Below are 26,248 nucleotides of genomic sequence, written 5' to 3' on the forward strand. Positions count from 1 at the left end.
ATTATTTTCTTATAGTCCGAAAAATACGGTACTTGCCTGTGAGGTAAATAAAGGTTTTTTGACTGTGCTAGTTTGACCATACTACTGAGTGATTCTGTTGCTGTTGTTATTTATTCTAACCCACTCAGTGGCCCAGTGCAGTGGTTCTCAAATGGGGGTACTCGTACCCCTGGGGGTACTTGAAGGTATGCCAAGGGGTACGTGAGATTTTTTTTTAAATATTCTAAAAATAGCAACAATTCAAAAATCCTTTATAAATATATTTATTGAATAATACTTCAACAAAATATGAATGCAAGTTCTTAAACTGAACATCAAATCAAGTAAGCTATTCCATTCATTACCATAAACCCAGAGTTTCCTCCATTTGACCCTCACTAAAATGTCTGTCAAAAAGAACTGTGAAAAGAAATGCAACAATGCAATATTCAGTGTTGACAGCTAGATTTTTTGTGGACATGTTCCATAAATATTGATGTTAAAGATTATTTTTTTTGTGAAGAAATGTTTAGAATTAGAAATCTATTACAATCCCCAAAGAGGGCACTTTAAGTTGATGATTACTTCTATGTGTAGAAATCTTTATTCATAATTGAATCACTTGTTTATTTTTCAACAAGTTTTTAGTTGTTTTATATATTTTTTCCAAATAGTTCAAGAAAGACCACTACAAATGAGCAATATTTTGCACTGTTATACAATGTAATAAATCAGAAACTGATGACATAGTGCTGTATTTTACTTCTTTATCTCTTTTTTTCAACCAAAAATGCTTTGCTCTGATTAGGGGGAACTTGAATTAAAAAAATGTTCACGGGGGGTACATCACTGAAAAAAGGTTGAGAACCACTGGCCTAGTGGTTAGAGCAGGGGTGCTCATTATGTTGATCACGAGCTACCGGTCGATCTCGGAGGGTGTGTCAGTCGATCACCAGCCAGGCATTAAAAAAATAGTCCTAAAAATGAGCGATCATTAAATCTTCACTATGACGTCACTTTCGTCACTTGATTGACATTCACGGCACCCGAGGGTCTTCTGAGATGATGCTGGCTGCTGCCAGCTCATTAAAATTACCGACTGGAAGGCGAGAAACACTTTATTTCAACAGACTCTGGCGCCGTACCTGTCGTCAAAACTCCAAAGACCGACTGCACAGTTGCGCTAACAAAACAAGAGTCTCAGAAAGCTGGCGTGCACAAGCTAGCAAGCTACGGAGTTTGCCGACAATGTATTTCTTGTAAAGTGTATACAAAGGAGTACGGAAGCTGGACAAATAAGATGCCAAAAACCAACCACTTTCATGTGGTATTGGACAGAAAGGAGGACTTTTTTCTCCTCCATTCGAAAATGCGGACGTTTTTAGCACCACTGTCTGATTCCAATCAATGCAAGTCATCAGAATCAGGTAATACACCAACTTATATTCTTGTCTTCATGAAAGAAAGGAATCTATATGTGTTAAACATGCTTGTATTATCTTTAACCACCTTTAACTTATTAACAATATTAACTATATGTGTTAAACATGCTTGTATTATCTTTAAACACCTTTAACTTATTAATAATATTAACTATATGTGTTAAACATGCTTGTATTATCAATAAACACCTTTAACTTGTTAACAATATTAACTATATGTGTTAAACATGCTTGTATTATCTTTAAACACCTTTAACTTATTAATAATATTAACTATATGTGTTAAACATGCTTGTATTATCATTAAACACCTTTAACTTGTTAACAATATTAACTATATGTGTTAAACATGCTTGTATTATCATTAAACACCTTTAACTTGTTAACAATATTAACTATATGTGTTAAACATGCTTGTATTATCTTTAAACACCTTTAACATGTTAATAATATTAACTTTATGTATTAAACATGCTTGTATTATCATTAAACACTTTTAACTTGTTAACAATATTAATTATATGTATTAAACATGCTTGCATTATCTTTAAACACCTTTAACTTGTTAACAATATTAACTATATGTATTAAACATACTTGTATTATGATTAAACACCTTTAATTTATTAACAATATTAACTATATGTATTAAACATTCTTGTATTATCATTAAACACCTTTAATTTATTAACAATATTAACTATGTGTGTTAAACATGCTTGCATTATCATTACACACCTTTAACTTATTAACAAAAACATATATTTCATAAATAAGTAAATATAAATTATATATATGATTGAGGTAGAACCCCACGACTTGATCAATTGAAAAGTAGCTCGCCTGCAGAAAAAGTGTGAGCACCCCTGGGTTAGAGTGTCCGCTCTGAGATCGGTAGGTTGTGAGTTCAAACCCCGGCCGAGTCATACCAAAGACTATAAAAATGGGACTCATTACCTCCCTGCTTGGCACTCAGCATCAAGGGTTGGAATTGGGGGTTAAATCACCAAAAATGATTCCCGGGCGCGGCCACCGCTGCTGCTCACTGCTCCCCTCACCTCCCAGGGGGTAAACAAGGGGATGGGGACGGCGTGGCGCAGTGGAAGAATGGCCGTGCGCAACCCGAGGGTCCCTGGTTCAATCCCCACCTAGTACCAACCTCGTCATGTCCGTTGTGTCCTGAGCAAGACACTTCACCCTTGCTCCTGATGGGTGCTGGTTAGCGCCTTGCATGGCAGCTCCCTCCATCAGTGTGTGAATGTGTGTGTGAATGGGTAAATGTGGAAGTAGTGTCAAAGCGCTTTGAGTACCTTGAAGGTAGAAAAGCGCTATACAAGTACAACCCATTTATCATTTATGGGTCGAATGCAGAGAACAAATTTCACCACACCTAGTGTGTGTGTGACAATCATTGGCACTTTAACTTAACTTTAACCATACTACTGAATGATTCTGTTGTTGTTGTTATTTATTCTAAAGTCAAACAGTGTGTTCAAAATCAGGGGCTTCCACTTGCAGTGGATATTTATTTTGTCACATTTACAAATTTCAGAAAAGAAATAGCCTTGTGATGCGACAAACGTGATGGATGCTGCTTGCCAAGAGGATATATTGCCTAATGCAACAATCTGCGTGCATCATTTATGTAAAACTATTCCTCCTCTGGAGATTAACAATCTGTCTCTGCATCTATCTTGCTGACATCATCATTTCTGGTCATATACATGTCAATATGCAGCTCGGGGGATTAAAGTAGCAAAGACTTCTCTAATACAAATAATATGCATGCTAGTTTCACTGCACATAAAAGCCACACTTGCACCTTAATAGTATTTATTGCATGTCTACTATAGTTTAAGGCGTATTGTAGTCTTTTGTGTTGTTCCATTAAGTGTCTCTGAGTGTGCATGTGAGTGAAGAGCGTGTGCAGTGTGGAGTACCTCTGAGGCGTTGACTCTGCCCTCCTGGAAGGAGCAGCTGCTCGGGTCATGGGTGCACATGTTGCGATATTTACACCAGTGGCAGCGGAACGTGCTGTTGACACAGGACAGACACCTGCAGGACGAAGACATCAGTTCTTCTGTTAGCAGGAAGGACCACGTAGAAACTACAGAAGGGACTGTCACCAATGTTTGAGGAGAACTTTTGGGGAATTTTGCCTATCATTTACAATCCCTAAGACAAGAACACATATGTTTTTATTTTCTTTTGGCATTCTAATACACAGCAAGTATATGTGTATGTATGTATATATATATATATATATATATATATATATATATATATATATTAGGGATGTCCGATAATGGCTTTTTGCCGATATCCGATATTCCGATATTGTCCAACTCTTTAATTACCGATACCGATATCAACCGATACCGATATATGCAGTCGTGGAATTAACACATTATTATGCCTAATTTGGACAACCAGGTATGGTGAAGATAAGGTACTTTTTAAAAAAATTAATAAAATAAAATAAATATATTAAAAACATTTTCTTGAATAAAAAAGAAAGTAAAACAATATAAAAACAGTTACATAGAAACTAGTAATTAATGAAAATGAGTAAAATTAACTGTTAAAGGTTAGTACTATTAGTGGACCAGCAGCACGCACAATCATGTGTGCTTACGGACTGTATCCCTTGCAGACTGTATTGATATATATTGATATATAATGCAGGAACCAGAATAATAATAACAGAAAGAAACAACCCTTTTGTGTGAATGAGTGTAAATGGGGGAGGGAGGTTTTTTGGGTTGGTGCACTAATTGTAAGTGTATCTTGTGTTTTTTATGTTGATTTAATAAAAAATAAAAAAAAATAAAGAAATAAATTTAAAAAAACGATACCGATAATAAAAAAAATTATACCGATAATTTCCGATATTACATTTTAACGCATTTATCGGCCGATATTATCGGACATCTCTAATATATATATATATATATATATATATACATATATATGTATATATATACATATATGTACATACTAGAGATGCGCGGATAGGCAATTATTTCATCCGCAACCGCATCACAAAAGTCGTCAACCATCCGCCATCCACCCGATCTAACATTTAATCAAAACCGCACCCGCCCGCCATCCGCACGTTGTTATATATCTAATATAGACGATGCAAGGCATTAGTGAGGTTATAAAGCTTTTGCCTGTTAAAGAAAGGAGACTGATCCAATGCAGCAGAGACATTCAATGTGTGCCACGCTGTCACGGCCCAGACGCACACCAGTGCGCAATCATCTGGGAGCCGCGCTGAGCGCACCTCTAAGCGCGTGGAGGTGCGATGTCCCTCGCACCCGCGGCGGCTCCACCCGGGCTCGCGCCCGAGGCTTCAGCGCACAGCGCGGCGGCCATCCTACTCGTCGCGGCCTAGCCCTCGCGGCTCTCGCTGCCGGCGACGGCCGGGTATGGGCCCGACGCTCCAGCGCCATCCATTTTCAGGGCTAGTTTATTCGGCAGGTGGGTTGTTACACACTCCTTAGCGGGTTCCGACTTCCATGGCCACCGTCCTGCTGTCTATATCAACCAACACCTTTTCTGGGGTCTGATGAGCGTCGGCATCGGGCGCCTTAACCCGGCGTTCGGTTCATCCCGCAGCGCCAGTTCTGCTTACCAAAAGTGGCCCACTCGGCTCACCAGGGTGAGCCCCACCCCTTTCGTGAGCGCACTGCGCGCGGAGTGACCCCTGTTACGCGCCCCCGGCAACGGGGGTGGCGGGCAGGTAAGCTGCGCGGGGGTAGCGCGCGGAGTGACAACTGTTACGAGCCCCCGGCCACGGGGGTGGCGGGCAGGTAAGCTGCTTACCTGCTGCGCGTGACGCCGACCGCGGCGAAGGCGGACGAGGCGGGGTGTCGGTGGGGTGGGCGCGGTGGTGACCCTGGACGTGCGTCGGGCCCTTCTCGCGGATCACCTCAGCTACGGCTCCCGGTGGGGCCCTCTCGGGGGAAGGGGCCTCGGTCCCGGACCCCGGCGAGGCGTCCCTTCTCCGCTCCGTAAAAGTGTCCACTCCGCGGTAGTGTCCGCAAACCGCGCATCTCTAGTACATACAGTCGTGGTCAAAAGTGTACTTACACTTGTAAAGAACATAATGTCATGGCTGTCCTGAGTTTCCAATAATTGCTACAACTCTTATTTGTTTGTGATAGAGTGATTGGAGCACATACTTGTTTGTCACAAAAAAACATTCATGAAGTTTGCTTCTTTTATGAATTTATTTTGGGTTTTCTGAAAATGTGACCAAATCTGCTGGGTCAAAAGTATACATACAGCAATGTTAATATTTGGTTACATAATAAACCCTTAATAAATTCATACAAGAACCAAACTTAATGAATGTTTTTTGTGACCAACAAGTATGTGCCCCAATCACTCTATCACAAACAAATAAGAGTTGTAGAAATTATTGGAAACTCAAGACAGCCATGACAATATGTTCTTTATGTCAGAACTTGGACTGTGGAGTTTTTGTTTTCCCGAGATGCAAGTGAACTTGGATCGGACATGGCTTGAAGGTGGGTACATGATTTATTTTAAACACTAACAAACTACAAAACAGAAGCAAACAAAAGGCGCGCACAATGGCGGAGGTAAAAAACTTGGCGAATGAAAACAAAACTTGCTCTAAGGCACAAACTGTGAACACGAAATAAAAACACCTACTGTGGCTTGATACGAGAGGATAGCAGGGTTAGAAACGATATGACACCAGGACGAACAACAGAAAATGAAAAGCTTAAATAACACAGACATGATTAACAACAGGTGCGTGACTCAAAACAGGTGCGTGACATGACAGGTGAAAACTAATGGGTTGCTATGGTGACAAACAAGAGTGCACAATGAGTCCAAACATGGAACAGGTGAAACTAATGGGTAACCATGGAAACAAGACAGGGGAGTGAAAAGCCAGAAACTAAAGAGTCCAATAACTAAACAAAACAAAACATGACTAAAACAAAACATGATTACACAGACATGACACTTTACAAGGGTAAGTACACTTTTGACTACAACTGTGGGTGTGTATATATATATATATATATATATATATATATATATATATATATATATATATATATATATATATATGTATGTGTGGGAAAAAAAATCACAAGACTATTTCATCTCTACAGGCCTGTTTCATGAGGGGGGGTACCCTCAATCATCAGGAAAATCTCCTGATGATTGAGGGTACCCCCCCTCATGAAACAGGCCTGTAGAGATGAAATAGTCTTGTGATTTTTTTTCCCACACATACATATATTGCGCTCTACTACGGTATCGAGCACTATTTTTTGGATAACCTTATTAAGACATATATATATATATATATATATATATATATATATATATATATATATATATATATATATATATATATATATATATATATATATATATATATACATAATTATATAGTATATATAGTAAATATATGTATATATATACATATATATATATGTGTGTATATATATATATATATATACATATATAAAAATTTATATATGTATGTATACATATATATTTATATATATGTATATATATAAACATATATATATATATATGTATATATGTATGTATATATATATGTATATATATAAACATACATATATATATATATATATATATATATACATATACATATATATACATATATATATATATATATATATATATATATATATATATATATATATATATATATATATATATATATATATATATATATATATATATATATACACACACACACACACACACACAGATACACTATATTGCCAAAAGTATTTGGCCACCTGCCTTGACTCGCATATTAACTTGAAGTGCCATCCCATTCCTAACCCACAGGGTTCAATATGATGTCGGTCCACCTTTTGCAGCTATTACAGCTTCAACTCTTCTGGGAAGGCTGTTTACAATGTTGCGGAGTGTGTTTATAGGAATTTTCGACAATTCTTCCAAAAAGGCATTGGTGAGGTCACACACTGATGTTGGTGGAGAAGGCCTGGCTCTCAGTCTCTATTATAATTCATCCCAAAGGTGTTCTATCGGGTTCAGGACTCTGTGCAGGCCAGTCAAGTTCATCCATGCCAGAATCTGTCATCCATGTCTTTATGAAGCTTGCTTTGTGCACTGGTGCACAGTCATGTTGGAAGAGGAAGACGCCCGCTCCAAACTGTTCCCACAAGATTGGGAGCATGGAATTGTCCAAAATGTTTTGGTATCCTGGAGCATTCAAAGATCCTTTCACTGTAACTAAGGGCCAAGCCCAACTCCTGAAAAACAACCCCACACCATAATTCCTCCTCCATCAAATTCCACACTCATCACAATGCAGTCTGAAATGTACCGCTCTCCTGGCAACCTCCAAACTCAGACTGGTCCATCAGATTGCCAGATGGAAAAGAGTGATTTATCACTCCAGAGAAGGCGTCTCCACTGCTCTAGAGTCCAGTGGTGACGTGCTTTACACCACTGCATCCCATGCTTTGCATTGGACTTGGTGATGTATGGCTTAGATGCAGCTGCTCGGCCATGGAAACCCATTCCATGAAGCTCTCTGCGTACTGTACGTGGGCTAATTGGAAGGTTACATGAAGTCTGGAGCTCTGTAGTAACTGACTGTACAGAAAGTCTTTGCACTATGCGCTTCAGCATCCACTGACCCCTCTCTGTCACTTTACGTGGCCTACCACTTTGTGGCTGAGTTGCTGTTGTTCCCAAACTCTTCCATCCATCCATCCAGTTTCTACCGCTTGTCCCTTTCGGGGTTGCGGGGGGTGTTGGAGCCTATCTCAGCTGCATTCGGGAGGTAGGCGGGGTACACCCAGGACAATCAACCTATTCCCAGGTGCATGTCTTTGGAGGTGGGAGGAAGCCGGAGTACCCGGAGGGAACCCACGCAGTCACGGGGAGAACATGCACACTCCACACAGAAAGATCCCGAGCGCAGGATCGAACGCAGGACCTTCGTATTGTGAGGCAGACGCAGTAACTTCCATTTTCTTATAATAAAGTCGACAGTTGACTTTGGAATATTTAGGAGCGAGGAAATTTCACGACTGGATTTGTTCAACAGGTGGCATCCTATGACAGTTCCACGCTGGAAATCACTGAGAGCGGCCCATTCTTCCACAAACGTTTGTAGAAACAGTCTCCATGCCTAAGTGCTTGATTTTATACACCTGTGACATTTGGCAATATATTGTATATATGTATATTGTATATAAATATATATATATATACAAACCCCGTTTCCATATGAGTTGGGAAATTGTGTTAGATGTAAATATAAACGGAATACAATGATTTGCAAATCATTTTCAACCCATATTCAATTGAATGCACTACAAAGACAACATATTTGATCTTCAAACTCATAAACTTTTTTTTTTTTTGCAAATAATAATTAACTTAGAATTTCATGGCTGCAACACGTGCCAAAGTAGTTGGGAAAGGGCATGTTCACCACTGTGTTACATGGCCTTTCCTTTTAACAACACTCAGTAAATGTTTGGGAACTGAGGAGACACATTTTTGAAGCTTCTCAGGTGGAATTCTTTCCCATTCTTGCTTGATGTACAGCTTTAGTTGTTCAACAGTCCGGGGGTCTCCGTTGTGCTATTTTAGGCTTCATAATGCGCCACACATTTTCAATGGGAGACAGGTCTGGACTACAGGCAGGCCAGTCTAGTACCCGCACTCTTTTACTATGAAGCCACGTTGATGTAACACGTGGCTTGGCATTGTCTTGCTGAAATAAGCAGGGGCGTCCATGGTAACGTTGCTTGGATGGCAACATATGTTGCTCCAAAACCTGTATGGACCTTTCAGCATTAATGGCGCCTTCACAGATGTGTAAGTTACCCATGTCTTGGGCACTAATACACCCCCATACCATCACACATGCTGGCTTTTCAACTTTGCGCCTATAACAATCCGGATGGTTATTTTCCTCTTTGGTCCGGAGGACACGACGTCCACAGTTTCCAAAAACAATTTGAAATGTGGACTCGTCAGATCACAGAACAGTTTTCCACTTTGTATCAGTCCATCTTAGATGAGCTCAGGCCCAGCGAAGCCGACGGCGTTTCTGGGTGTTGTTGATAAAAGGTTTTCGCCTTGCATAGGAGAGTTTTAACTTGCACTTACAGATGTAGCGACCAACTGTAGTTACTGACAGTGGGTTTCTGAAGTGTTCCTGAGCCCATGTGGTGATATCCTTTACACACTGATGTCGCTTGTTGATGCAGTACAGCCTGAGGGATCGAAGGTCACGGGCTTAGCTGCTTACGTGCAGTGATTTCTCCAGATTTTCTGAACCCTTTGATGATATTACAGACCGTAGATGGTGAAATCCCTAAATTCCTTGCAATAGCTGGTTGAGAAAGGTTTTTCTTAAACTGTTCAACAATTTGCTCATGCATTTGTTGACAAAGTGGTGACACTCGCCCCATTCTTGTTTGTGAATGACTGAGCATTTCATGGAATCTACTTTTATACCCAATCATGTCACCCACCTGTTCCCAATTAGCCTGTTCACCTGTGGGATGTTCCAAATAAGTGTTTGATGAGCATTCCTCAACTTTATCAGTATTTATTGCCACCTTTCCCAACTTCTTTGTCACGTGTTGCTGGCATCAAATTCTAAAGTTAATGATTATTTGCCAAAAAAAAAAAAATGTTTATCAGTTTGAACATCAAATATGTTGTCTTTGTAGCATATTCAACTGAATATGGGTTGAAAATGATTTGCAAATCATTGTATTCCGTTTATATTTACATCTAACACAATTTCCCAACTCATATGGAAACAGGGTTTGTACATACACACAAATATATATAGTATGCATAGTGAATATATGTATACATACAAATACAATTATATATAAATATATATATGTATATATGCATGTATGTATATATATATATATATATATATATATATATATATATAAATATATATATGTATATATGCATGTATGTATATATATATATATATATATATATATATATATATATATATATATATATATATATATATATATCTATATATCATGCCTCTCACTTGTATAGTAGAAGGTTGTGGCCAAAATCAAAGAAGTTGGTCAATTTAGACCCGGAGAGATGCTCATTTGCAGCCACCATCTTTTTTCTTTCTACCTGTGTAAGGATTATGGTTAATTCTCCTTCTGAACGGGAAAATATAAACATCCCATCAGTCGGCATCCCAGCGAGAGCAGACATCGTACAGTAAGTGATGATTTCATTACGTTCATACCTTGTGTTTCTTGTTTAGCAATTCGCAATAATGCTACTTGCTGGATCTGTTTAGCGCTCAGCTTCTAAAATGAGTAGATCATCCTCCATATATTCAGGCTCAAAAATATAAGTTTCTGGATCATTATTTGACCCAAAGTAGTTTTTGTTCTTTTTCATGAAGTCTGCCATGAATAATAGTAGTTGTTAATGTGACGCGTCTGTGAAATTAGTTAATAAGACCAAAATACATACATATTACATGTTATTATGAATGTACCTTTTACTACATTATTGTTTGTATATTATTGTTGGAGGGCTTTATTTTAGAGGCGTTTAGCCACATTGTACTTGTTTTATACTACAGATTAGAATGCATAAAAAAGAAAGACGTATGTGTTCTTGTCTTAGATAAGGGTTGTGAATGATATCCAAAAAAAAGGTGCAGTTCCCCATTAAATATGATTCCATTCAATCATTGCGCCAGAGAGTGCACTTGGGTCTGTGAGCACAATCAGATGAGTCCAAATATGATGATGTATTTGATGATACACAATTTGAGGACAGAAGGAGAGACGGATGCCCGACTGTCCGTGAAGAGGAAAATGACCGTTTTTGTCTGGGTGAGACAACAAAGACTGTGCTCTGACTGAGGTTGGGCCGTTACTTTTGTCTGAAATGAGATGTCATTTTCTGCTCGGCTTGAAGGGAAATAACATTTCTCACCAAGCAAAAAAAAAAAGACAAAAAAAATCAGATAAGATTTAAATTACAATGTGACAGTCTGTGTACAAACCCCGTTTCCATATGAGTTGGGAAATTGTGTTAGATGTAAATATAAACGGAATACAATGATTTGCAAATCATTTTCAACCCATATTCAGTTGAATATGCTACAAAGACAACATATTTGATGTTCAAACTGATAAAAAAAATTTTTTTTTGCAAATAATCATTAACTTTAGAATTTGATGCCAGCAACACGTGACAAAGAAGTTGGGAAAGGTGGCAATAAATACTGATAAAGTTGAGGAATGCTCATCAAACACTTATTTGGAACATCCCACAGGTGTGTAGGCTAATTGGGAACAGGTGGGTGCCATGATTGGGTATAAAAACAGCTTCTCAAAAAATGCTCAGTCTTTCACAAGAAAGGATGGGGCGAGGTACACCCCTTTGTCCACAACTGCGTGAGCAAATAGTCAAACAGTTTAAGAACAACGTTTCTCAAAGTGCAATTGCAAGAAATTTAGGGATTTTAACATCTACGGTCCATAATATCATCAAAAGGTTCAGAGAATCTGGAGAAATCACTCCACGTAAGCGGCATGGCCGGAAACCAACATTGAATGACCGTGACCTTCGATCCCTCAGACGGCACTGTATCAAAAACCGACATCAATCTCTAAAGGATATCACCACATGGGCTCAGGAACACTTCAAAAAACTAAATACAGTTGGTCGCTACATCTGTAAGTGCAAGTTAAAGCTCTACTATGCAAAGCGAAAGCCATTTATCAACAACATCCAGAAACGCCGCCGGCTTCTCTGGGCCCGAGATCATCTAAGATGGACTCATGCAAAGTGGAAAAGTGTTCTGTGGTCTGACGAGTCCACATTTCAAATTGTTTTTGGATATATTCTACATCGTTTCATCCGGACCAAAGAGGAAGCGAACCATCCAGACTGTTATCGACGCAAAGTTGAAAAGCCAGCATCTGTGATGGTATGGGGGTGCATTAGTGCCCAAGACATGGGTAACTTACACATCTGTGAAGGCACCATTCATGCTGAAAGGTACATACAGGTTTTGGAACAACATATGCTGCCATCTAAGCGCCGTCTTTTTCATGGACGCCGAGGCTTATTTCAGCAAGACAATGCCAAGCCACATTCAGCACGTGTTACGACAGCGTGGCTTCGTAAAAAAAGAGTGCGGGTACTTTCCTGGCCCGCCTGCAGTCCAGACTTGTCTCCCATCGACAATGTGTGGCGCATTATGAAGCGTAAAATACGACAGCAGAGATCCCGGACTGTTGAACGACTGAAGCTCTACATAAAACAAGAATGGGAAAGAATTCCACTTTCAAAGCTTCAACAATTAGTTTCCTCAGTTCCCAATCGTTTATTGAGTGTTGTTAAAAGAAAAGGTGATGTAACACAGTGGTGAACATGCCCTTTCCCAACTACTTTGGCACGTGTTGCAGCCATGAAATTCTAAGTTAATTAATATTTGCATAAAAAAAAAAAATCAAATATCTTGTCTTTGTAGTGCATTCAATTGAATATGGGTTGAAAAGGATTTGCAAATCATTGTATTCCGTTTATATTTACATCTAACACAATTTCCCAACTCATATAGAAACGGGGTTTGTATTTTCTCTTGTTTCATTGAAAATAAAACAGCAAAGTCCATTTGGCTGTCATCTATTTTAGTAATGAGACACAATTGTGTCAAAATCATGATGTTTTTGTTCATGCTTGAAATAAGAAAATATTACTTTAAAAAAGTAGTTTTATACTTGTGAGTGTTGATGACACAGCTTTGCAACACTTGATATTATAGTTTCGGGCATGTTTTACTCAATATAGGTCATCAAATCTCAGCAGCAAGCTGTAATATCTTACTGAGATTATTTAGGACCAAAACCCTTAAAAGAAGTAAAAGACTCTAACATAAAATCTGCTTGGTGAGCAGAATTATCTTATCAGACAGAAAATAAGCAAATATCACCCTTATTTGACATATTTAATCTTACGTAGAATTCAGTTTTTGCAGTGTATGTATACTTGTACATGTATGTACATTCATATACAGTATATATATATATATATATATATATCAGTGACGTGCAGTCACTAGAGGCGGGGCCTCACCTGCCATCATGGAAAGAAAAAAAATGTAAAAAGAAAAAAAATAATTAAATTGTTATATGTATCCAGTGATTATACTATAAAGTTATTTTCCATTTAACTTCACCAGTTTTAGATTATTTTTATTCAAAATCGCTGAATTTTCACATTTGCCGTTCAAATACTGAGAAGAGACGGTGCGGTGAACAGCAGCCAGTTGAGGCACTTCACTCAGTGCCTCAACATGGATTGCGCAATGACTCGGCTAACTGCTGGCCTGCAGTGCAGTGAGACTGTATTGCTATATGAACTATATTATACATTTCCATAGTTTAGTTAGCTGAGGTATATAATGTACAGTGTATTTTGTAAACAACTGTATGTGTGTAAAGTATTTCTTGTGCTGAGCGATCATAAAACGGCTGCGAAGACGCACTGGCTGAGGCTCGCCTCCTGCACCCCCGCCGTAGAATTGTTATATCAACTAAAGCCCACACTTAAACTTTCCACGTGCAAGATTGAATCTATTTAAAAAAATTATTTCATAAGAAGCCAAAAAGTGCAAAAACAATAATGTTGGTGTTGGAGGAGTTGTGAATGACTGCAGGGACACAACATTAGATACACCTGCAGACTGCAGGTGTACCTAATTCACAACTCCTCCAACACGAACATTATTGTTTTTGCACTTTTTGGCTTCTTATTAAATCACTTTTGTAACCTATTTTCATGGGCTTTCCTCTTTGTGATGTTAAGTTCTGTTATGCGCTGTTATACAGTATATGCCTTGAACTCTTATTTTGAAGGCGCTAAGAGCGGAAGTGATGTCACGTTGCGGAGGTTTTTGAAAGAAGGTAAATAAAGGGGTCCTCGTGTAAACTGGAGCCTCCGTGGTTGTTATTTTGTAGTTTCATACAGTATAGGCGACATTTATAAACCCTCGGTTACACTTTTTTAAATAGATTCAATCTTGCATGTGGAAAGTTTAAGTGAGGGCTTTAGTTGATATAACACTCCCGTCAGGGGGTCCATTAATCCAGCACAACAGCGGCGCATGGACTTCATTTATAAGTAAAGGTAAGACCATAATAACGTTTTTTTTATTAAATGTGCTTTTATGTGTGCTACAGTTTGTAAAGTGTGTAAAGTTAAAGTTAAGTTAAAGTGCCAATGATTGTCACACACACACTAGGTGTAATGAAATTTGTCCTCTGCATTTGACCCATCCCCTTGTTCACCCACTGGAAGATGAGGGGAGCAGTGGGCAGCAGCGGCGCCGCGCCCAGGAATAATTTTTGGTGATTTAACCCCCAATTCCAAGCCTTGATGCTGAGTGCCAAGCAGGGAAGAATGCTGGTATGAGCTTTTAAACATAACCCGTTAACTGCTGCCAATCAAATGGTGAATAAGATACTCTTTAGGGTTCATATGTTTGTAAATCTGACTGTGATGAAGTCAGTGCCTCACCAGCCATCAACCTCACCGCACGTCACTGGTATATATATACACACACAAAACACATACACGTATAAGGACTTCAGCGATGTTCACGGAGGTCAGTGTTGACATGGATATATGCATCTAAGTGTAAAGAATACGTGTAGGAGAGAGCGAGATACTTTTCCCGTGCGTGTGGAGGTGAGGTAATTATAGTCCAGAAGTGGCAGGGAGCAGCAAAGTCAGGATCATTAATTAGCGGGGTGACGTGATGCTGCAGGTGAAGAGGCGCAGAAGTCAGGAACCGCGTTGTTCTTGCAATATTCATCAGAGTAGTTGGCAGGGTCGCTAATGAAGGCCGTATATGTATGACCAGATTCCAACTGCTCCCACTAATGACTTAATTGGGTGCACTCCTGTATTTATGTGGCAGTCAAAGAGCCGTTAGCATCGCTGCTGCACTGTGGGCTCATTTCACTGTGAATGCCGCCATCAATCAAACGCCACCTGTCTTTTTGTGGACGCCAGAATTCGGAGATGACGTGCTGGTGGCTCAGGATCATTCGCTGGACGGGGAGATGTCCAATGTAATGGACGTCATAAACCGCCAACAATGATGCAACATTAGGTAGTGGAACGGGAGGACACAAATGTTAGCAACACTAGCATAGCTGTGTTAGCAACATTGCTAACATATTGCAGCACAGGGGTCAAACTCAAAGCCCGGGGCCCAGATATGGCCCGCCACGTGATTTTAAAGTGGCCTGCCAAGTCATTGTGGTCTGCCGTTTTATTTTATGTGGCCTGCAAAGTAAGGCTGTAAATAATAAAGCACTTTCTGATGAAATGCATGAATTATTCTTTCAAATTTGAGAGAAAAATGCATGCAATTGCGTATGTTGTTGACAACAAATCATTGTTTGTTTTTAAGTTAAAGTTAAAATTAAAGTACACATTATTTTCTGATACCCCCTGCATCATTTTATATGGCCCTCCGATTCATTTAATGTGGCCCCTGCATCATTTTATATGGCCCGCCGCGTCATTAAAGTGGTCCCCCGCGTCATTTAACGTGGTCCGCCACGTCATTCCCTGCATCATTTTATGTGGCTTGCTGTTTCATTTAAATGTGGCCCGCCGCTTCATTTTCTGTTACCCCCTGCATCATTTTATATGGGCCGCAGCGTCATTAATGTGGCCCCCTGCATCAATTTATGTGGCCCGCCGATACATTTAATGTGGTCTGCCACATCATTCCCTGCATAATTTTATGTGGCTTGCTGTTTCATTTAAATGTGGCCCGCCGCGTCATTTTCTGTTACCCCCTGCATCATTTTATATGGGCCGCAGCGTCATTTAATGTGGCCCCCTGCATCAATTTACGTGGCCCGCCGATACATTTAACGTGGTCTGCCACATCATTCCCTGCATCATTTTATGTGGTTTGCTGTTTCATTTAAATGTGGCCCGCCGTTTCATTTTCTGTTTCCTCCAGCATCATTTTATGTGTCCCGCCACATAATTTGGGTGGCCCCCTGCATCATTTTACGTGGCCCGCCGTTTCATTTTATGTTATTCCCTGCATCATTTTATGTGTTCCACCGTTTAATTTTATGTGGCCTGTCGCTTCATTTTCTGTTACCCCCTGCATCATTTTATATGGCCCCCCGCATCATTTAAAGTGGCCCGCCGCATCATTTAATGTGGTCCGCCGTTTCATTTTCTGTATCATTTTCTGTGTCTTTCCGTTTCATTTAAATGTGGCCGGCCGCTTCATTTTCTGTTACCGCCTACATCATTTTATTTGTCCCGCCACAATATTTTCTGATACCCGCTGCATCATTTTATATGGGCCGCGGCGTCATTTACTGTGGCCCCCTGCATCAATTTATGTGGCCCGCCGCATCATTTAATATGGTCCGCCGCTTCATTTAATATGGTCCACCGCTTCATTCCCTGCATCATTATATGTGGCTTGCCGTTTCATTTAAATGTGGCCCGCCGTTTCATTTTCTGTTTCCTCCAGCATCATTTTATGTGTCCCGCCACATAATTTGGGTGGCCCCCTGCATCATTTTATGTGGCCCGCCGTTTCATTTTATGTTATTCCCTGCATCATTTTATGTGTCCCACCGTTTAATTTAAAGTGGCCTGTCGCTTCATTTTTTGTTACCCCTGCATCATTTTATATGGCCCCCCGCATCATTTAAAGTGGCCCGCCGCATCATTTTACGTGGTCCGCCGATTCATTTTCTGTATCATTTTGTGTGTCTTGCCGTATCATTTAAATGTGGCCTGCCGCTTCATTTTCTGTTACCGCCTGCATCATTTTATTTGTCCCGCCATTTTATTTTCTGATACCCCCTGCATCATTTTATATGGGCCGCAGCGTCATTTAATATGGTCCGCTGCTTCATTCCCTGCATCATTATATGTGGCTTGCCGTTTCATTTAAATGTGGCCCGCCGTTTCATTTTCTGTTTCCTCCAGGATCATTTTATGTGTCCCGCCACATAATTTGGGTGGCCCCCTGCATCATTTTATGTGGCCCGCCGTTACATTTTATGTTATTCCCTGCATCATTTTATGTGTCCCACCGTATAATTTTACGTGGCCTGTCGCTTCATTTTCTGTTACCCACTGCATCATTTTATATGGACCCCCGCGTCATTTAAAGTGGCCCGCCACATCATTTAACGTGGTCCGCCGCTTCATTTTCTGTATCATTTTATGTGTCTTGCCGTTTCATTTAAATATGGCCGGCCGCTTCATTTTCTGTTACCGCCTACATCATTTTATTTGTACCGCCACATTATTTTCTGATACCCCCTGCATCATTTTATATGGGCCGCAGCATCATTTAATGTGGCCCCCTGCATCAATTTACGTGGCCCGCCGATACATTTAATATGGTCCGCCGCTTCATTCCCTGCATCATTATATGTGGCTTGCCGTTTCATTTAAATGTGGCCCGCCGTTTCATTTTCTGTTTCCTCCAGCATCATTTAATGTGTCCCGCCACATAATTTGGGTGGCCCCCTGCATCATTTTACGTGGCCTGCCGTTTCATTTTATGTTATTCCCTGCACCATTTTATGTGTTCCACCGTTTAATTTTATGTGGCCTGTCGCTTCATTTTCTGTTACCCCCTGCATCATTTTATATGGCCCCCCGCGTCATTTAAGTGGCCCGCCGCATCATTTTACGTGGTCCGCCGCTTCATTTTTTGTATCATTTTATGTGTCTTGCCGTTTCATTTAAATGTGGCCTGCCGCTTCATTTTCTGTTACCGCCTACATCATTTTATTTGTCCCGCCACATTATTTTCTGATATCCCCTGCATCATTTTATATGGGCCGCTGCATCATTTACTGTGGCCCCCTGCATCATTTTACGTGGTCCGCCGCTTCATTCCTTGCATCATTTTATGTGGCTTGCCGTTTCATTTAAATGTGGCCCGCCGTTTCATTTTCTGTTACCTCCTGCATCATTTTATGTGTCCCGCCACATCATTTTGGGTGGCCCCCTGCATCATTTTATGTGGCCCGCCGTTTAATTTTTACGTGGCCTGTCGCTTCATTTTCTGTTAGCCCCTGCATCATTTTATGTGGCCCGCCGCGTCATTTAATGTGGTCCCCCGCTTCATTTTCTGTATCATTTATGTGGCTTGCCGTTTCATTTAAATGTGGCCCGCCGTTTCATTTTCTGTTACCTCCTGCATCATTTTATGTGTTTCGCCACATCATTTTGTGTGGCCCCCTGCATCATTTTACGTGGCCCGCCGTTTAATTTTTACGTGGCCTGTCGCTTCATTTTCTGTTACCCCCTGCATCATTTTATATGGCCCGCCGCATCATTTCATTCCCTTCATCATTTAAGGTGGCCCACCGTTTCGTTTAAAGTCGCCCACCATGTCATTTTAAGTTACCCACTACATCATATTACGTGGCCCCCAGCATCATTTTCTGTGTCCCACCACATAATTTTATCTTGCCCGCCATGTCATTTACGTGGCCTGCCGCATCATTTCAAATGGACCGCCACGTAATTTTGCGTAGCCTGCCGCCTCATTTTATGTGATGTGCCAAATGAATTTGTGTGACCTGCCAACATGATTTATGTGGCCTGCAAAAAAAAAGGCTGGAAATAATAAATACATTTCTAAAAAATGCATGTAAAATTATTTCAGTTTTGACATATGAAATATTGAGGTTTGATTGTTAATGAAGTGTACTTAATGCATTATACATAACTTTTTTATTTATTCATTTGTGTTATTATTAAAAAAAAAAAAAGTTTAATTTTTTTGTACAATCTGCAATATAGATTCAATATTGGTTCGCCTGTTTAATGCTAATCAACTTGTCTGCTACCTTCTATCCAAATGAGAACCAATAATAGAATGGATAAAGAAGCAAACAGTTCAGCAGAATTGAAGGTGGAATCTGAAGTCCCGTCCCTCCGAGCACGATGCAACATTTAAATGACACAGTTTCAAACACCCGCCAGGTATTTGAACATCTCTCATCCTACAACAAACACAATTATCAAACGCTGCGCCTCGGGGAAAGTTAGGTTAAAAAAAAAAAAAAGGTGCAGTTTGGTCTGATGATGTTCTATTCAGGGACGCGAGGAGTAAAGCTGCTCGGTCACGGATGCTGAGGCCCTCTTCTGTGGCGTGAACCTGCTTCAAAAGCTCCTCCTCTTGAACCCATCTAAGTGGTGCTCATAAATAACTCACTTTGTTCTGTTAGCTCACAGGTGTCAAACTAAAGGCCCGGGGGCCAGATGTGGCCCCGCCACTTCATTTTATTTGGCCCTTGAAAGCCTGGAAATACTATGTATCAATAAAGCACAGTAACTTTTGTCACTAAATGTATTCTTTCTTTCTATTTTGGGGGGGGGGGGGGGGGGAATGTACTCCAGTGTTTCCCACAGGATACGCATCTATTTGTGGTGGTGTGGTCGGGGGGCGGGGGCTGGCAGCGGCGATGACCAAGAAGAACGCAGAGTTGGGATATAATTACAACACTTTATGTACATATTTGTATACAGATTTGAACAATTAGTTATTCACTGAAATATATTTATTAATTGTGGTTCTTACAAAAAATATATCTTATAAAATACAAAAGCTAAAATGTCTCTTAAAGCTATGCCCCTTTAATTAGTGCATACTAAATAATTAAACTTTAGCCTACTACTACAACCATATTATTTACCAGCAACATAAAGTGAAACAGAGGCAGAGGTGTCCTGCCACAGTCAGTCAACCTCCTCCTCCTCCTCCTCCTGCTGCTGCTGAACAGGTCGCACTGGAGCTAGTCGCTCTATGTTTTGTCGTGGTCATCTCTATAAGGCACATAAGAATATAAATTAGGACCCTTTTCATGAGAAAAGTGCATTTCTGATCTGACCCTGCTTTATTTTTCAGTGTTTGCTGAGTCTCACTTGTTGAGACGGCGCGCAAAAAGGCACCACGCGCGCGCAAAATTTTTTATGCGCTCGGATTTTTGGCACTAATGTGACACCATACGTCTGCCCCGGCCCCCGAGTCAAACAGCGGCGGTGTTAATGAAGCAGCGTCAGGCTGCTCACCGTGAGTGAAACGCTCGGTGAAATCGCGGATTAACGTTAAATATATGACGAACCGCGAGCGATGCAGCTATAACCTATCTACCTATAACCTATATTACCCTCGTATTTTGATCCGGTCGGTCCGTTCTTTTACTCCGTCGTCGTCGTCTTGTCGTCTTCTTCTTCTTCTGGCCCACCAGGTGAATTAAGTGCTATTGGCGGAGTTACAATGCATAGTAGGCTACCGCCACCTACTGCACCGGAGTTGTAACTACAAGGTACATTCACAGACAGAGTCCCATTGCTTTTATGAGCGGTCGAGCGAGTCAAAAGCCGAAAAATCCATTTGTGGCGGTCGTAATTCTTTCATGGCGGGCCGCCACAAATAAATGAATGTGTGGGAAACACTGTACTCCATGTAATTGTGAGAATGCTCCAAAGCATTCACACATTTGCTTTTCTACACCCAAATTCATCTATCTATTCTTCTTTTTCTCCAGATTTTGGCGCACTCTACCTTCCACATTTTTCACCCAATTCAAAGCATTCCAACTTAAAACTGTTCAGCCTATTCGGGAATCGCGGGCTTTCCCTTGACAAATTCCAAAAATTCCCACATTTCCCAGAATTCCAGGTTTTTCCAGGACATTTTTCAAACTTCCACCATTTCCACATTTTTCAACTGACTCAAACCATTCCACCTTCAACACATTACCCCATCCTGGAAATTTAAACTACCTTTTTTTCCAAGTAAAAAGAAAAAATGCCAGGATTTTCCAGAATTTCTGGTTTTCCAAAACCCTATTTCCACTCTTGTTTCTGGCGACTACTCCTTCCATATTTTTCAACGCATTTCAACTGATCCACCATTAAAACATTCCTCTTACTTAGGACAAAAAACAAAGTTCTTTTTTGAACTGGAAAAATTCCTGGTTTTCCTGAAATTCTAGAAATTCCGTAGTTACTTTTTCAACATTCCTTTTGAAAAATTCTAACAACAACCATTTCAACTCATTCAGACCATTGAAGTGGTTTACCATTTTGAAAAAAAATTCCCACTTTTCCCAAAATTCCCAAATTTTTTGGAAATCCCCTTTGAAATCAATAGGACGTTCTTCAAAGTTCCACAACTCCCACATTTTTCATCTGATTCAAACCGTTCCAACTTCAGAATATTCAGCCTGTTATAAGTGTGTGCTCTCCTTCAACAATTCTGAAAAAATATTCCAAGATTTCAGTTCAACTTCAGCATTGGAGCATTCACTTGAAATTCCTTCAGGAATTGCCTCATTCAGTTGCAAATTATGTTAACTTAAATATTGTCTGATTATGCAAAAATATACTATCAAACATTCAAACCATTTTTTAAATAGAAATAAATACTGATAATAATGAGTTCAAAGCAAGTTATCCATCAAATTGTGCAATGAAAAATTGCAATAGTAAAATTGTGTTTTTTACAGCATTTTTCTCTAAATGAAAAAAACAGTACTTTTTTTTACTGTAATAAACTGTGGTGCCGTTTTGGCATTTACAGTAATACACTGAAAAATCTACAGTTGTTGATTTGCGGTAAAAAAATTATAAAAATAAATTGGCAGCTCAGGTGCCAAAATTTTACTGCAAAATTGCACTTTTTTTATTTACAGTAAAAAAACACATTTTACAGTAAAATTCTGGCAACTGAGTTGCCTTTTTTTTTTTTACCATAGAAACAACAGTACTGTTTTTCCATTTACAGTATCATACACTACATTTTGAGGTGAAATTATTGCAACTTAACATATTTTATTTACATTTTAGTTAAAAATAATATACTAATAAAATGCATAAAAAAATTGTATAATAATAGTATTCACAGTTAGAAGCGGCCCTCTGGGGCCAAACATAACTGCGACGAGGCCCTCAGTGAAAACAAATTTGACACTTCTGTTGTAAACTGGTAAGAGTCGAGTTCAAATCCAAACAAACCGTCTGTGACAATAAGCTTGTATCGGACATTTTCTCATTAAAAATTGTATTTCTTAGATTTATTTGAAAGTGTGAGCATGTCAAAAGACAGAGGTCACGTTTATAGCAAAGTATGTAAGGAGAGAGATGCGTTATTGTTTATACACTGAATACAAGGTGGAGGTGAGGGACTAAGCACAGTTTGGGGGGGGGGCATTATTGTTTATACACTGAATACAAGGTGGAAAGGAGGGAGTAAGCTCAGTTTAGAGGGGAGAAAGAGCGTTATTGTTTATACACCAAATACAAGGTGGAGGGGAGGGAGTAGGCTCAGTTTGGAGGGGGGAAAGAGCGTTATTGTTTATACACCAAATACAAGGTGGAGGGGAGGGAGTAGGCTCAGTTTGGAGGAGGGAAAGAGCGTGATTGTTTATACACTGAATACAAGGTGGAGGGGAGGGAGTAGGCTCAGTTTGGAGGGGGGAGAGAGCTTTATTGTTTATACACTGAATACAAGGTGGAGGGGAGGGAGTAAGCTCAGTTTGGAGGGGGGAAAGAGCGTTATTGTTTATACACTGAATACAAGGTGGAGGGGAGGGAGTAGGCTCAGTTTGGAGGGGGGAGAGAGCGTTATTGTTTATACACTGAATACAAGGTGGAGAGCAGGGAGTAGGCTCAGTTTGGAGGGGGGAGACAGCGTTATTGTTTATACACTGAATACAAGAGGGGAGGGAGTAAGCTCAGTTTGGAGGGGGGAAAGAGTGTTATTGTTTATACACTGAATACAAAGTGGAGAGGAGGGAGTAGGCTCAGTTTGGAGGGGGAGAGAAAAGTGTTGTTTATACACTGAATACAAGGTGGAGGGGAGGGAGTAGGCTCAGTTTGGAGGGGGGAGAGAGAATTGTTGTTTATACACTGAGGCTCAGTTTGGAAGGGGGAAACAGCGTTATTGTTTATACACTGAATACAAGGTGGAGAGGAGGGAGTAGGCTCAGTTTGGAGGGGGAGAGAGAATTGTTGTTTACACACTGAATACAAGGTGGAGGGGAGGGAGTAGGCTCAGTTTGGAGGGGGGAAAGAGCGTTATTGTTTTTATGCACTGAATACAAGGTGGAGGGGAGGGAGTAGGCTCAGTTTGGAGGGGGGAGAGAGAATTGTTGTTTATACACTGAATACAAGATGGAGAGGAGGGAGTAGGCTCAGTTTGGAGGGGGGAGAGAGAATTGTTGTTTATACACTGAATACAAGGTGGAGAGGAGGGAGTAGCCTCAGTTTGGAGGGGGGAGAGAGAATTGTTGTTTATACACTGAGGCTCAGTTTGGAAGGGGGAAAAAAGAGTTATTGTTTATACACTGAATACGAGGTGGAGAGGAGGGAGTAGGCTCAGTTTGGAGGGGGGAAAGAGAATTGTTGTTTATACACTGAATACAAGGTGGAGAGGAGGGAGTAGGCTCAGTTTGGAGGGGGGAGAGAGCATTATTGTTTATACACTGAATACAAGGTGGAAAGGAGGGAGTAGGCTCAAGTTTGGAGGGGGGAGAGAGCGTTATTGTTTATACACTGAATACAAGGTGGAGGGGAGGGAGTAGGCTCAGTTTAGAGGGGGGAAAGAGCGTTATTGTTTATACACTGAATACAAGGTGGAGGGGAGGGAGTAGGCTCAGTTTGGAGGGGGGAGAGAGAATTGTTGTTTATACACTGAATACAAGGTGGAGGGAAGGGAGAAGGCTCAGTTTGGAGGTGGGAGAGAGCATTATTGTTTATACACTGAATAAAAGGTGGAGGAGAGGGAGTAGGCTCAGTTTGAAGGGGGGAGACAGCGTTATTGTTTATACACTGAATACAAGAGGGGAGGGAGTAAGCTCAGTTTGGAGGGAGAAAAGAGCGTTATTGTTTATACACTGAATACAAAGTGGAGAGGAGGGAGTAGGCTCAGTTTGGAGGGGGAGAGAAAAGTGTTGTTTATACACTGAATACAAGGTGGAGTGGAGGGAGTAGGCTCAGTTTGGAGGGGGGAGAGAGAATTGTTGTTTATACACTGAGGCTCAGTTTGGAAGGGGGAAAAAGCATTATTGTTTATACACTGAATACAAGGTGGCGAAGAGGGAGTAGGCTCAGTTTGGAGGGGGGAGAGAGAATTGTTGTTTACACACTGAATACAAAGTGGAGGGGAGGGAGTAGGCTCAGTTTGGAGGGGGGAAAGAGCGTTATTGTTTTTATACACTGAATACAAGGTGGAGAGGAGGGAGTGAGCTCAGTTTGGAGGGGGGAAAGAGCGTTATTGTTTATACAGTGAATACAAGGTGGAGAGGAGGGAGTAGGCTCAGTTTGGAGGGGGGAGAGAGAATTGTTGTTTATACACTGAATACAAGGTGGATGGGAGGGAGAAGGCTCAGTTTGGAGGTGGGAGAGAGCATTATTGTTTATACACTGAATAAAAGGTGGAGGAGAGGGAGTAGGCTCAGTTTGGACGGGGAAAGAGCGTTATTGTTTATACACTGAATACAAGGTGGAGAGGAGGGAGTAGGCTCAGTTTGGAGGGGGGAAAGAGCGTTATTGTTTATACACTGAATACAAGGTGGAGAGGAGGGAGTAGGCTCAGTTTGGAGGGGGGAGAAATAATTGTTGTTTATACACTGAATACAAGGTGGATGGGAGGGAGAAGGCTCAGTTTGGAGGTGGGAGAGAGCATTTTTGTTTATACACTGAATAAAAGGTGGAGGAGAGGGAGTAGGCTCAGTTTGAGGGGGAAAGAGAGTTATTGTTTTTACACTGAATACAAGGTGGAGGGGAGGGAGTAGGCTAAGTTTGGAAGGTGGGGAGATAATTGTTGTTTATACACTGAATACAAGGTGGATGGGAGAGAGTAGGCTCAGTTTGGAGGAGGGAAAGAGCATTATTGTTTATACACTGAATACAAGGTGGAAAGGAGGGAGTAGGCTCAGTTTGGAGGGGGGAGAGATAATTGTTGTTTATACACTGAATACAAGGTGGAGGGGAGGGAGTAGGCTCAGTTTGGACGGGGAAAGAGAGTTACTGTTTATACACTGAATACAAGGTGGAGGGAGGGAGTAAGCTCAGTTTAGAGGGGGGAAAGAGCGTTATTGTTTATACACCGAATACAAGGTGGAAAGGAGGGAGTAGGCTCAGTTTGGAGGGGGGAGAGAGCGTTATTGTTTATACACTGAATACAAGGTGGAAAGGAGGGAGTAGGCTCAGTTTGGAGGGGGGAAAGAGCGTTATTGTTTTTATACACTGAATACAAGGTGGAGAGGAGGGAGTAGGCTCAGTTTGGAGGGGGGAGAGATAATTGTTGTTTATACACTGAATACAAGGTGGGGGGGAGGGAGTAGGCTCAGTTTGGAGGGGGGAAGAGCGTTATTGTTTATACAGTGAATACAAGGTGGAGGGGAGGGAGTAGGCTCAGTTTGGAGGGGGGAGAGAGGATTGTTGTTTATACACTGAGGCTCACTTTGGAAGGGGGAACAAGCGTTATTGTTTATACACTGAATACAAGGTGGAGAGGAGGGAGTAGGCTCAGATTGGAGGGGGGAGAGATAATTGTTGTTTATACACTGAATACAAGGTGGAGAGGAGGGAGAAAGCTCAGTTTAGAGGGGGGAAAGAGTGTTATTGTTTATACACTGAATACAAGGTGGAGGGGAGGGAGTAGGCTCAGTTTGGAGGTGGGAGAGAGCGTTATTGTTTATACACTGATTACAAGGTGG

The 26,248-nt window shown here is 40.7% G+C and overlaps 1 protein-coding gene across 1 annotated transcript in view; it reads right to left on the reverse strand.

Moving 5' to 3' along the window:
- LOC133583694 (plexin-A2-like) overlaps nt 1–26,248 on the reverse strand; it is a 452,088-nt gene that overhangs the window by 192,295 nt on the left and 233,545 nt on the right. Inside the window, exon 9 of the mRNA XM_061937663.2 lies at nt 3,362–3,476. Coding sequence (XP_061793647.1) covers nt 3,362–3,476 — 115 coding nt within the window. The remainder of the gene's footprint in view (nt 1–3,361; nt 3,477–26,248) is intronic.

This window comes from Nerophis lumbriciformis, linkage group LG03 (genome assembly GCF_033978685.3).
Source record: "Nerophis lumbriciformis linkage group LG03, RoL_Nlum_v2.1, whole genome shotgun sequence".
NCBI lineage: Eukaryota > Metazoa > Chordata > Actinopteri > Syngnathiformes > Syngnathidae > Nerophis > Nerophis lumbriciformis.